The following is a 13976-nucleotide window of genomic DNA, read 5'->3' as shown; positions in this document are numbered from 1 at the left end:
CCCCCGCCTCCTACATAGGCTCTGCAGTCTGCCAACTCCCTTCCCCCAAGTATATATTATATAAATATATATACAGACGCCGCCCCCCCCCACCTCAACCCCTCCCCCTCCTCCTGTGCCAGACACCCTCTAGTCTATACATAACATCCTCATGCGGAGACGACAACGTGGTGCCGCAAAGCGTGGCTACACGAGGTGGGCGCACCGCCCCCCCCCACACACACAATATCCTCAACAACCCACCATCCATCCTCACTATAGGATTACTATTAAGAAAAATACTAGTACAAACGTGAAGAGGACTAAAGTTGACGTCATCCTTTCCCATGGGCATGGAAGCTGATTCCCTGTTTCTTATTTCTTTCCAGTGGATTAGCCAAACTACAATAATCAAATATTCATCTTCACGAATTTAATATTTATATTGTAAGGGAGGGAAAAAGTACAAATATGATGGAGACTTAAATGGACGTCAGAAGCTGTTTCTCTATTTTTCTAAACAACAAAGAGGGGAAAAGTGTAACTATCCCAATATTTTTTTCATGTTTTTACTGATGGGCGTGGAGGGGGGGGGGGCTAAAACCCCCATTCAACCTCACTAAGTATTATTTCTATTAATGAAAATAAATAATAATTATAATAATAGTCCGAAAATTATGACACTCCTTCCCAGCACCTAAATTCTGTTGTTTCAGAGAACAAAAATGCTGATTATCCATATAATAATACAGAACATCACATGGTTCTTTTGGAGCATGAAGATGAGGAGGGGAGCGGCTTGTAGGAGCCAGACTGGGTGGAGCGTCGCCCCCACCCACCCCCCATTCAGTCATCCACCCAGTGCCCCCATGCCCCCCACACCCGAGCCAACGGCAAATCCAACCCGGGAAGAGCGCGCAGTCGCCGGCCTTGTTCTCCTCGCGTGTCCCGTCCGCCCCTGGAGCTCGCCGGCGAGCTAACTGGGAAGTAGTAGTGTGGGGGTCCAGGGGGCGAGGGGAGGACTGTTGGGGGGCGGGGTACGAGGGAGGGAGGGTCGGCTGGGTGGCTGGTGGGTCGGTCCATGGGAGGGACTAGCGCAGAAAAAGAGGAGGGGGGGCGGTGGAAGGAGGCGTCTGCGAGGAGGCTGTTTCTCTCTCCAGTCTCTTCCCCGTCGTCTTTGTCTCGCGCCACTCTTTTGTTTAGCCATGCCGAGCCTGCTGGTGCTTGCAGGGATCATGGAGAAAAACGGGGGCTACGGCGCCGATCTAGCCGGCTCCGGCTTCGGGGGGGAGGCGGGTCTGCTGGGGCCCCCAGACGACGACGAGGAAGACTCCCGCGCCCTAAGGGTCGCGCTCGGCCAGCTGTCGCTCCTGGGGCTCGGCGAGGGCGAGGACGGTGGAGGAGGAGGAGGTGGAGGAGGTGGTGGAGGTAGTGTTGTTATCGGCGGTGGTGGAGCTCCGACGAGCGGAGTGCAAGACCGGAGCAACAACAACAACAACAACCACCACAACAGTGGAGGAGGAGGAATTGGGGGAATCGGCGGACTTGGAGGCGGAGGGGACGCGTCGATCCTCCAAGGCAAGAGCAAGTTGTGCGCCCTGTACGAGAGCTCGTCCGGGGAGCCCAAAGGACGCGGCTGCAACATCACCGAATGCGTCCCGGTACCCAGCTCCGAGCATGTTGCTGAAATAGTGGGCAGGCAAGGTAAATCCCCCCCCGAAAATAAAAAAAAAGAAGCATGCTTTCTTTGCAAACTTTTTTTTGTTCCGATGTTACCTTTAACAAAGAAAAGGGAGTGGTGGTAGTGTTTTTTTTTCTGGGTACCCCCCTCCCCTTATTTCTCCTTTTCCATGAGGCATCAGCCTCCCACTTTTCCTGCTTCATAAGTTCCATCACCATCCAGGAGCTTTTCTTAATTTATTTTTGATGATTTGTTCATTTTATCTGATATCCTTTTTCGAAGCAATCGTGTAGTGAAGCCAGAGTCTGCTGCATGATTCCACAATCCAACGCCATCAATGTCAGCGGAGCCTTGGCTTCCTTTGTCGTCTGGGACGCGCCAGACTGTTCAAAAGGCAACGTGCTGTTGCGAGGAGGGCGGTGGGGAGAGAGGGTGGGTGGCTGAGTGGGTGAAGGTTGGGGGGTGGTTATGGGTGAGGGCTGGCAGTGTGGAGAAAGGAGGTCTGGCTTCCACCATGTTCTGCCTGGGATGATGTTTGGGGGTGGGGGGGGGGGGCTTGTCTATATGGCCCACTGACACATTTGGACAAAGGAAGCGAGCCATCCAGTCAGTCAGCCAGGGTAAACATGTCATATTATTGCTATTTTCCGTGAGAATTTTTCTCCGTTTTTGAATTACCCAATGTTTATGTACAGTTAAAAAAAAAAGTTGAGTGAAGTCAAAATGTCAAGGCAACAAACCAATAAAAAAATTCAGTGGGGCAATTCAACGAAATATTTTATGTTTTGCGAATGTCAAAATGGTCTTTCTCACCTTTTCAACAGAGAAATTAAGAGTTGACAGAAGTAATTGTCCTCCAATTGAAAGATATACGTGAAAACAGCTCAGCAAATTGTTTTGGAGTGAGAACTTGCTTGCTTTGTTGTGCTAACGCTGTGGCCGTTAATGTCAATAATTTATATTTTCAAGTGGTTCCAACTTAAATTACTGTTTTAGCCCCCCCCCCCCCCCAATAAATACAAGTTGTGTTTTTACAGTGTGGTGATTTAATTTTCAGGGATGCCACTATGATCAGGGCTCCTTTCATTAAGTACGGTGGCCGAAAACATAACAAGATGTGATTAATAAAAGCATTAAAATGCCAATGGGAATTCTGAACTTTTGGGCAATTTTAGACAGCATCCAAATTGTACGATATTTAGACTAATGAGTGCCCGAACAAACCTAATGTGTTTTATGTGGACGTCACGAGGACAAGTTCTGACGAATTTATTTAAGTATGGGAGCACAAAGGCTAAAAAAGAAATTCCTAAAAAAAATTGACAACTTGTTTCCTCACACTTTTAGCACGAAAGGCGGGATAAGAAAACAAAACAAAACAAAGGTAAAAATTTGGGTCAGTTTCTCATTTGTATAAAGTTTCAAGCAGTTTGAATTATCAAGGATTGCAACAATGACCATGGCTCATTTCATTAAGTACTCTGGGCCGAAAGCGTTATTTAAAAAAAAGTCAAAATTGCTCTATATTTTAGCGAATGGATGGACACATGCCCCAAAAAAAAATCATCTGACTTCTTTAAACTAATTTATTTAAGAAGAGTGGCCCAAAAGGGTCAACAGATGTGACAAAAACATTTTTTTTCAAAAACATTACAAATGTGATATGTGATTGAAGTTAAAATTGGAAACTTCTGTCCAATTTTAGGAGGAATGACTTCTTTGAACTAACCCCAGCAGAGATCAACTTTCAATGGCTGACAAAGTGTTCTTCTTCTGATAGCAAACTAATTGCGACTCAACAGTGCCTCTGCTGGTCATGACATGCAAGTGCAAAATGTCATTCATCCATTATGAAATTGGTACAATCAAATTGGTCGGATTGACTCTATTAGTTGATGATTTTCATTGTCCCTGCGACAAAAAGTTCTATTTCATACAATATTGTGTGTGTTTCATGAGTTTCAAAAAGTTATTTTTTATTCTTTAATGTATATTTCTATATTACCTAATTACTAGTTGTTAGATAAACTAACAGAGGTGACACACTTATTACTGCTGTTCAGTTAGACACAAACACACAAAAACGTACTTCTTTTGTGCCAAATGAAAAAAAAAAGGCATTTTAGAAAAAAGTAGCACTACATTTTATGACACCTGAACCCTTACGGGCCACCATCCATATTTTTTTGTGGCATCCTTATATTGATTCAATGAAACGCTTTCTTAATGTAAAACTTTGCACTTTCCGGCCACTATTCTTCACAAAATAAGTCCTAGTGAGTGTACATAAGACACATTACCACATTCCTCGGGGTATTGAGAAAGCAACCAACATTCTGAGGAAAAATTTCTACCAAAATTGCATCAATATGCCGAATTCCAACTGCTATCACACACAAAACATTTTAATCACACATTTTCCCCATCCTTTTTGGGCCTCATACAATCAAGCAATTATTGAAAAAAAAAATTGCGATTCTGGAATCCCTCAAACAACAAAAACTCAGTACAATTTTTTTAAAAACTAAATTAATTAAAATGCCCTTTAAAAAAATATGCAGCATTCCAACCGCCAAAACTTGTTAATCTGACCTTTTTTTTTACTGCTCTTTTTGAGCCTGCACACAATCAAGCAATTAATTAAAAAAAGTCAGAGTGATTGCGGCATCTCTCAAACAACAAAAACTCCGTACAAATTGGCTAAAAACCAAATTTATTAGGATGCCCTTTTTAAAAATCATTTCAGGCCACTCTATGTCCGGAAATGAGTCAAAAGAAGTCCCACGGACACATCCCTCTGTCCATTCGGAAACAAAAACATTCTTAGGAACAAGCATTCCTCAAAAGGATTTCAACTGTCACCTCACACACAATGTTGGCATGTGGTGATCTTTTGCATTGTGTAATTTGGAAATGAAACAAAATTGTACAACGCTATAGAGCATCATATACTAACATCTGGTGTGGTGTGGCCGTCACAACATTTTACAGAATATTTTTTGACAAAGAATATTTGGTTCAGAATGGGTGGTGGTTTTCATTTCAGTGAACTGTATCGTCACCTCTATAAAAATCCCGACATATCAGTAAGACAATTCAGAAATTTGTGAATGATTACCAACATAGTCAAAGATTGTTACAATCAAAACAATAATGGCAGAGCTGAGGTTTTTGATGCTAACTTCTCGACTGTTTATTTACAAAATGTTATATGTGTAGCGTGTCTTTACATTGCCAATTAGTGGCCGGGCATGCACATTACAAAATTTTCAGTCATTTTTAACACCCATGATCTGAACCGCTGTATTCTCTCGAGGGTCGATGGTGTGCTTAGAGCCTATCCCAGATGACTACGGCCAGTGGGCGGGGTACACCCAAACGCAGGGCACACATAAGCAAATAATAATTCGCGCTCACAATCACACCTAGGAACAATTTAGAGTGAACAATTAACCCAACGTGCATGTTTTTGGAATGTGCGAGGAAACCGGAGGACCCGGAGAAAACCCACACGGGCATGGGGAGAACATGCAAACTCCACACAGGAAAGCCGGGGCCCCGAATCGAACCCTGTGCACTGTGAGGCATACTTGCCATTGTATATTTAAATTCCCTATTAAGAGACAACCTTCAAAGTTGTTAATTCCTGCTTTAAACCCATTCATTCAAATACGCGACTGTAACTCCCATGGAAAATTTGCAAAATGAAAATTCACAGAATTTCAGAGCCCTATGTTTTAATGGTATGTTGTTGTCAACATACACATCACCGAGCAATTTGGCGTACTTCCACTTACATCATTTGGAACGTTCCCATCGTTCCAAATGAAGCATCTCGAATGACTGTAAATTCTTGTTGTGTGATTGATTAATCTCTGCCCCTGTAATTGTCTAATTGGGACACTCATTTTGTACTGATTAAAAGGCGGCGTGCAGGAATGTGTTCCTCCGTGCTCCTCTGCGACACTGTCGCGTCGATTAGCCTCATTAAACCACCAGCACGGCCGGCTGGGGTGCCTCCACGGGTGTTTGGAGTTGTCGGGTTCGAATGGGGGGGAAAAAAAACAAAAACAAATCCCCAAAGCGTCTCTTTCCTTCTGGCGTATGGAAAAGAGCTGCCGATTCGTGCGCAGGTCCCTTTAAGAAAGGCCTGACCAGTCAATAACCAGGGCGCTGGCTCCCTCTGTTTCTCAATGGCCGGCTGAGTGAATGCATGAAAATATCAAACTGGCCTCACCGCAGATTCACAAAATAGGCGTGAATCCCTCCACCACCACCTCCACCAACGAATGAGCGGACGTAGAGCAACAGCTGGGCCAAAAAAGCAAGCTGCGAGTGGCCCGGTCGCAAGTTCAAGGGGAGGTCAAAACTCTGAAGGATGACCGTGATGCTGCAAATAGATCTGCAGTGGTTCCTCGGGCCCACCACATCAGTAGTAAAGAAAGTGTTCGCTTTGGAAGTGCTCAAACGCGGCCGTTCTCAATAATCATACGCCAAAGGGTTTGATCTGGCCATCATGAAGTTGGCTTGTTTGTTATCAGTAAACGTACCAAAAACAACAACAACAAATGTTTAACCTGTTCAGGGTAACCTGGTGTAAATTCTGGATGACTGTGGTGTGACAAGCAAAGCAGGGTGCCGGGTTCTGTCTATCACAGGGGGAAAAAAAATTCCAAACCCACCCACAAGAGGTGAAGATTCATAATATCCCATGACGGTGGTGCTTTGACAGCAAAATATGTTTTTGAGGTGAAACCTGGTGACAAAATTTTGAGAACCACTGCTTTAGACAGTCTTTTGCCTCATTAAAAAAAACCAAAAAACCACAAGCAAAAAAAAAAAAAGCAAGGCAAGCTTCCTGTCTTGAGGTTGTTTGGACAGACCACCTAACCAAGTCACGTTGCATGAACTGATGAAGCATTCATAGACGAGAGACGAAACGTCTTTGAAAGCAAACAAAGCAGTCCAGTTGCGATCTGTCCCGGTTTGGTTCGGAAAGACACCGAACCAATTTTGCTTGCATGACCTAATGAAGACTTCTCAGATTAGAGGTGAAACATCGACGACAAACAGAGCAGTCCAGTTACGATTAATTCAATGCCCTGAGAAAGAAATGACCTGGACAAACGAGAATATCCACAATCAGTTTTTTGAAACTGTTTTGTCGGTGTGTCTGTAGGTTGTAAGATAAAAGCCTTGCGGGCCAAGACCAACACCTACATCAAGACCCCCGTGCGAGGCGAGGAGCCGGTGTTCTTGATCACCGGCCGCAAGGAGGACGTGGCCCTGGCCCGTCGCGAGATCATATCCGCCGCCGAGCACTTCTCCATGCTCAGGGCATCGCGCAACAAGCTGGGCGTGTCCTTCAGCGGCTCCCCGCCCACCCCGCTCCCGGGGCAGACCACCATCCAGGTGAGGGTGCCGTACCGAGTGGTGGGGCTGGTGGTGGGCCCCAAAGGCTCCACCATCAAGCGCATCCAGCAGCAGACCTGCACGTACATCGTCACGCCGAGCCGGGACCGGGACCCCGTCTTCGAGATCACGGGCTCGCCCAGCAATGCCGAGCGAGCCCGCGAGGAGATTGAGGCGCACATCGCCTTCCGGACGGGAGGACTGCACGACCACAACAACGAGAACGACTGCCTGGGCCCCAACGGCGGCAGCAGTCCGGCGGGGAGCAGCGGAAGCGGCGGCGGCGGCGGCGGCCTGGAGAGTCGACTCCAGCAAGTGTGGGGCCTCCAGGGGGGCCAGCGGAAACCCCTTACCAGCAGCTACCGCCAAAACTTCTCGGACGCCCTCGGAGGCGGAGGGGGCGGCGAGGGAGTGGGGATCTACAATAAGGGAAATTTCTCCAGCTCTGGAGAAAAGCCTTGCTCCTTTTTTGGCTCGGAGGGCGCCCAGAGTTGGGGTGACCCCGACTACCCCAAGCAGATGGCTTTCTACGCCCAGCAGCGATCCAAGAGCTTCGGAGGGCTCCCGCTGCCCCTTACTAGACTCTCGCCGGGGCTCCCGGAGCCGCCGGCCAACTCGTCCGTCGGCGGCATGGCGTCGGGGTCGCCGCACGCGCAGGCTCGCCGCGCCCACAGCGAGCCCACCTCGGCAGGGGAGGGCGGCTTCCCAGGGCGGCTCCCCGTACCGGACTCGCCGCCGGCCGTGCGGGATTGCATGACCTGCTTTGAGAGCAAAGTGACGGCCGCCCTGGTGCCCTGCGGCCACAACCTCTTCTGCATGGAGTGCGCCATTCGAATCTGTGAGCTCAACCACCCCGAGTGTCCCGTGTGCCACACGCAGGTCTCTCAGGCCATCCGAATATTCTCCTAAGGAACCGCGTCCCTTTTTAGACAGCTTTTTTTTTTTTTTTCTTGGTCTCTCGTTTGTCGGTCGGCTAATTAGTTGCCCTTATTACAGTTGTTATTATTATTCTTATTCCTATAATTGCGATACATTTTTTCATTTTTCAGGAAAGTTTTAAAACAATCAAGCAGCTATTTTAGAAGGCACTGCTTGCTTTACTAAAAAGTATAAGAAATATTTTTCAGTTTTTCTTTTATATACATATATATGCATATATATTTTATAAAAATTTTGTTTATAAGAGAAGCATTGTACCTTTTCAGGTTTGGATTTTTTTTTTTCATCTTTTTTTTTTTTTTTTTTTTAAGATGGGACTGCTGCTGTTATTCCTAAACGCAGAATCACAGTGTAGGCCGACAAAATGTGAACATTTTATTACTGCTATTCCATTTTTTTTTTTTTTTTTTTGTATTATCACGTTACCATGAAGTGGGATTATATGGAAGGAGGATTGTTCAATTCACACCGCACCATACAATCATCTTGGGTCTAAAAGAGGGTTGTCAATCACACTTTTTGATGGTAAATGAATCCTTTTATTGTGCTTTGACAATAGAAAATGTGAATGGATTTTATTCAAAGCACTTCTTCAATAGTTATACTGTACTCTTGATTTTTTATTTTTTTTTTGTGGGGGGGCATTACATTATTATTCGCCATATTATCGGTGCCATTGTTTGGACCACCGGCTCCCAAAATGAGTGAATCTCATGGAGGAGGGGGCATTGATTCCGCAAGGCTTGCTGTAATCTGCTGAAAAGATTCAGTGATGCTCGGCTTCCCCTCGTGGTTTAAAGGACTCATTTTACTTGCCCAGGACCCCCCCCCTCCCCTCCCCCAAAAAAGCCTTTGAAATCGGACCAGTTGGCCTCGATGAACACCCCTCCAAACCACTATCTTTTTATTCTCAATTCGTCACTAGAAGAATGTGAGCAAAACATCATGCAGATAAGACGAGAATTTGTTTTTGTATTCGGCGTCTGGCTGGAGCAGGTGTGGGGTTATCTCGACTGGTCCCCCCGTTTTGTCTCCCTTCTTTGACCACATGTTCCCCTTCTCTGGGCTGCTTACAGTGTGACCCCCCCCAGGCCTCCCTCTCGGATTGAGGAGCGTTATTGTCTGTGGGTACTCGGACAGCGGGGCCTGGCGAGCGCTCTTTTGATAATTAAATGGGTTTGGTCCAGGTGCGGACCGGAGGGGGGAATTCAACCCCCGCTGTCGTGCCCAACCAAACCCCTCCCCCCCCTCACAACATACGAGATTTGAAAGCCACACTATTGATGAAAAACATGTGGCCATGTTAAAAAGAAGGCACTGTCACGAGGTGTAGTGTGAACGCCCCCAACCTCTCCAGCCAAACCCCTTTATTATAGCCACCCCCCCCACACACACACACACATATGCACCAACTGTGAAATTCAAAACAGGGTTTACGTGACAGATCCAAAAAGGCCTACCCATTGACCCCCCCACCCCAGCTACTGTAAGGGACATCCAGCAGCTGCCCCTTCGCTATGGACACTGGGGCCCCAGCCAATGGGAGACCCCCGGCCTCCTCCTCCCCACTCCCCTGCCCTAGCTTGAATGAAATCAGGCAATTGTAATTGACAGGAAAGCGGGGGAAACGCCCCATTTAACTCGCCCTCGCTCTGAATCAAATTATGCTCTGGGCCCAGCGCTGGGGGTGGGTGGTGTGGACAAATGGGTTATTGCGGGGCTTAAACTGTTGAATTAAAGAGGGGGGGGGGGGCTTGTCGGTCAGGGAGGCCATCTTGGGGTGGGAATGGTAAAGTCCACATTATGCCAAACGATACTATCTAATTACATGTTAAGGTGTGTGTTGATAGCCACGATACATCATGACATTTACAGCACAATAATGACGCTAATTAATAATAACACTCCCAACTTTTGCTGTCAAAGTATTGCCGGAAGAAATCGCGATCTGTCTCCAATCAGATTGATCGGCTGTCTAAGCTGCTTTCAGACACAAGGATGGCATATTTACATGATTCTGGGTGGCTGTAGTACTTCTTCAAAATATTGAGAACTGATGATTGGTGTATCCGTACTGTGATAATGGCGCAATGTATCATGATATCAATAGATCATCGTATCCCTATCGCCTCGGCTTAAGGCTTCAAACTGTTTTACAGGTAATGGGGATTGATACCCAATGATGCAATGTATTGCAATATCACTTCCGCTTGAGCCTTCAAACTGTTTTAAAGGTATCAGGTATCAATATTTTGCTGATGATACACTGTATTGCAATATCGAGACAAGAGGACACGTATCACCTCGGCTTGAGCCTTTAAACGGTTTTCAATTCTGTTTTTAAGGTATCAGGTATCGTGTGAGTCTACTGATACCGTGATAATGACGTGATGTATCGCGATATCGATATCTTGTACAACCCCCAGAGAAGACGTCTGTCTCATTTTAAATTGTGTCCCAGCCACATCCTTCCCTCAAGAGAACCCCCTTCCCCCGCCCCCCCCTGCCCGTGGCCTCCTCTTAAGAGCCAAACACAAAGCAAAGCACGTGTAACACTTACAAAATAAAAGTAACTTAAACTCTAGGACAAGATAGTAGAAATAAAGAGTATCATTCTATGGAGAAATTGCACAGCACAGTCATAAAAAAAATATTCTTAGTATTTTTGTTTTATGCCTTAATGTTACACTTTTTTTATTCCAATAATGCCATTCAGGCTGACACGTTGGCCTTCCATTGCACCAACCCCTTACAACAACTTTTCAAAGTTAAAGAATGTGAATCACACTTGGCTAAGGAGGGGGTTCAGGAAATGACACCCTTAACCCGTCTGTTATGTCGCGGGTCAAATTGACCCGTTTTATTGTGAAAGAGAAGTAATATGAAGTAGTTTTGGGGTTATGAAACGTCACATGTTGGCTGTGAAATGTTTGTAATGGAGCTAATGATGAGACTTTTTTTTCTGTTTCTGACCCTTTTGGCTAAATTACATGTCACGAGTCAATATGACCCAAGAACATCACTGCTGTTCCTGAAGACCTAACAGCAGGGTTAAAAAAAACACTTACACTTACAAAAATAAATATGAAGAGTAAAGCACCTTATTTACTAAGAGAAGAAGCGCATTTCATGAATACCAAACCGACCACTGATGGTGAAATATTTCCTAGAATCTAAGACATGCACATAAGGATTCCCTTTTGTTTTTGTTTATGTTGTATTTCTTGTCGTGATCACGACGAGAGAGGGCTGTCTCTTTATATCCGAGTATTCAAAGACTCTTTGTAAATAAATAACACATTTATTTGCTCATAGGACGTCCGGCTTCCACAAAGCTTTTACTACGCCAATTTAACACAGGAAAAAAAGAGAAAATATTATTATTATTATTATTATTATTGTGTTAGCCATCACTTTGACTCGAATATTAGCCTTCATGAGATAGATCCATAGGTTTAATACATATTATTTCAAGGGATTAACATAATCAGACGCTTCTATGATATCCCTTATGAAGCCTGTACTGTAAAAATCTGAAATACATAAAGGTTCTGATGAATTATATGTATAATAACAATAATAATAACAACCCCTGAATGAAGACACAATTTTCTATGTACATTAAGATGAAGCAATAAACGGTAATATTCCATTCAGACTACTTTGACTATTAGCATTTAAGCATTTGGTAGCTTGTTGCAGTTCTTTGATTCGTAAAAAACAAAAAACAAAAAAAAAACTTTCAGGAAAATTGCTGTGCTCTTCAGGGTCTTTTTTTGCGTGATATGTTGAATATTAAGCACTCGTTTCAGGATTTCTGAACGGCAATGAAAAGACGAGATTGGATGCTAACAATGCTAATGACGCTAACGAGTGTCTTAGCTTTTAGCGTAGCTTCCAGACTTCGCCTCTGCTTTGTATTACGGTCACATGTAGCCAAAGACCAACGTATGACCAGAGCCAACTTAGTAGTCTTCTAAATGCGATATCGTACATTGTGAAAGCAAATCTGTGAAAACATATCAGGTCTGGGACGCCCCACAATCGAGTCATGTTTCATGTGTGGGTCACTATTTCCACAATAGGGGTGACGTTAAAAACAAGGACAATTTTCAGAGTTGACTTTGTAGTTTTCCATTGCATGCTAACAAAATATTGTACCATATAGACTAAAAGTTAACCGCATACAAGAAGCTTTACGACCTCAAGGCTCACGTGGGGTTTTCCAAATGGTATACAGCATCGCAGCATAGTTAAAATTGTTACACAAAAATAAGATTGCTAAGAAATGTGCGTAAGTTTCATTTGTGCAGCTCGGGCCGGTATGAAATACTTTGGATCGAGACACGAGCGACTTGAAACGGGCGGCGGAAACGGCTCTCAGCGACATTCGAGTCGTTAATTTTTCCTTAGTATTATTTTTTACAATATTGTATTACGATTTTTCCGTTGTAGTCAAAATAGGAATTGTTGATGTTTTTTTTTTCTTGCTATGAAAACGGACGTATGCATTTATATAGAATCCCTTTGAAGGAGTGATAGGAAATCCATATTCTCAATGGATGCACTTAAGCAATTGTAACCAACTTTTTACAAAAATCGAGCAAGTAATGCATTTGAATGTATGAACAAAACTCAACCTAATGCACTCCTTATTTGTTTTATTACCAGCTTTAAGTTTTTGTTGTTTTTTTTTCCTTTGGATGGAGTTTAGGGGAAAGAATTTGTGACGTGTTTTCAATATATTTGAGTTGTTCAGGATACATTTATAGAAAGTAAGTTAAAATGACAAAGAAAAAAAACATTACAGTTTTGTCAAATCTATTTTGCTAACATTGGTTTTTATTTCTTAGAATGCAGAGAGTGGGGGCGGGGGGGTAAGGAAACAAAAAAAAGTCAGTATCTGGATGTTATTTAAGAAAACAAACCTATTTAAAAGACCTTTTGTTTTGTTTTTTAATTCAAATGACAAGAAGTTAATATATTTCTAAACAAGGTGGGGGAAGTCAGTTTCTACGTAAAAAAAAAAAAAAAAGTTTTATTTATGACAGTTATGGACGCCGGTCGACACTCGTGCCACGCCCACGACAGCATAGACTATTTTTTAAGAATTTGGAGATATTTTAGTCACAGAGCATCAATCTTGTGCCTCGATTATATTAGTATTATTATTATTACTATTATTATTCATGTCCTGCATTAGTAACTCCCCCTTGCCGCTCCCCCCCCCATATACACATATGCCTTCACCTGTAAGCCCATGGTACTGACTTACTGACTGCATTACACATTTCCTCTGTGATTCAAAATCCAAAATCAAGGTCTAAGGTCTTGACTGCATACAACTTGTCATTTTGGACATCGCCAACTCCACTTTTGTGTGTTTTTTTTTTCTTGGTTTGTTTTGGATTGACAGCAACAGAGCAGCTTGACGATGGCCGATTTTTTTTTTTTTTAGCGGGTTAGGCGGGCCCTCGAAGGCAAAACTTTGGCCTGGTGGTATTCAAGAGTAGTAGATCTATGTACTGTAACTAGATAGCAAACATAACACACAACAGGTTCATTACTGTACTAGTTTGCATGTATGTCGTGTGGTCACTTAGGGCTAGATGTTCATAGTTGGGAGCATTTTCGGAGGTCAAAAGGAGGCGAGTTTTGATGCCGGGCAGTCCCCACGCCGGGATATACGAACAGTGAGGCCACTTCCTTCAGTTTTGCTGAAAAACTCATCACAAATCAAGCTGAAGTTGTGTTTTCTGTTCAATACCTGGAAAGAATAGCGAGTACGTGAGAAGCCAATGTTTCAGTCTATGCAGGTGTGTCAAACTCATTTTGGTCGTGGCTAAGTGCCAGTTTTGGTTTCCCTCAGAAGGCCGGGAATGATTGAAAATTACATAATCACCTCGGCATATTATTACGTGTACTCAATTTGCCCTGCTCATATATATATATATATATATATATA

The 13976-nt window shown here is 44.0% G+C and overlaps 1 protein-coding gene across 1 annotated transcript; it reads left to right on the top strand.

Moving 5' to 3' along the window:
- The first annotated feature begins 1047 nt into the window (after nt 1-1047).
- On the top strand, nt 1048-11751 carry mex3a (mex-3 RNA binding family member A). The gene is made up of 2 exons (XM_019878603.1): nt 1048-1683; nt 6840-11751. The coding sequence occupies exons 1-2, from the start codon at nt 1185-1187 to the stop codon at nt 7979-7981; spliced, it is 1641 nt and encodes a 546-aa protein (XP_019734162.1). The 5' UTR covers nt 1048-1184; the 3' UTR covers nt 7982-11751.
- Nucleotides 11752-13976: the final 2225 nt, after the last annotated feature.

The sequence above is a fragment of the Hippocampus comes genome, unplaced genomic scaffold, assembly GCF_001891065.2.
Source record: "Hippocampus comes isolate QL1 unplaced genomic scaffold, H_comes_QL1_v1.1 scaffold315, whole genome shotgun sequence".
Lineage (NCBI taxonomy): Eukaryota > Metazoa > Chordata > Actinopteri > Syngnathiformes > Syngnathidae > Hippocampus > Hippocampus comes.
The sequence above is the reverse complement of the archived record's forward strand: the minus strand, read 5'-3'. Positions and strand labels throughout refer to the sequence as shown.

What these genes read in the sequence shown, in the direction of transcription:
- mex3a (XM_019878603.1), top strand. Translation starts at nt 1,185, where the DNA reads ATGCCGAGCCTGCTGGTGCTTGCAGGGATCATGGAGAAAAACGGGGGC. An exon ending in TGAAATAGTGGGCAGGCAAG is followed by an intron (nt 1,684 to 6,839) that starts GTAAATCCCCCC and finishes GTGTGTCTGTAG; the next exon opens with GTTGTAAGATAAAAGCCTTG.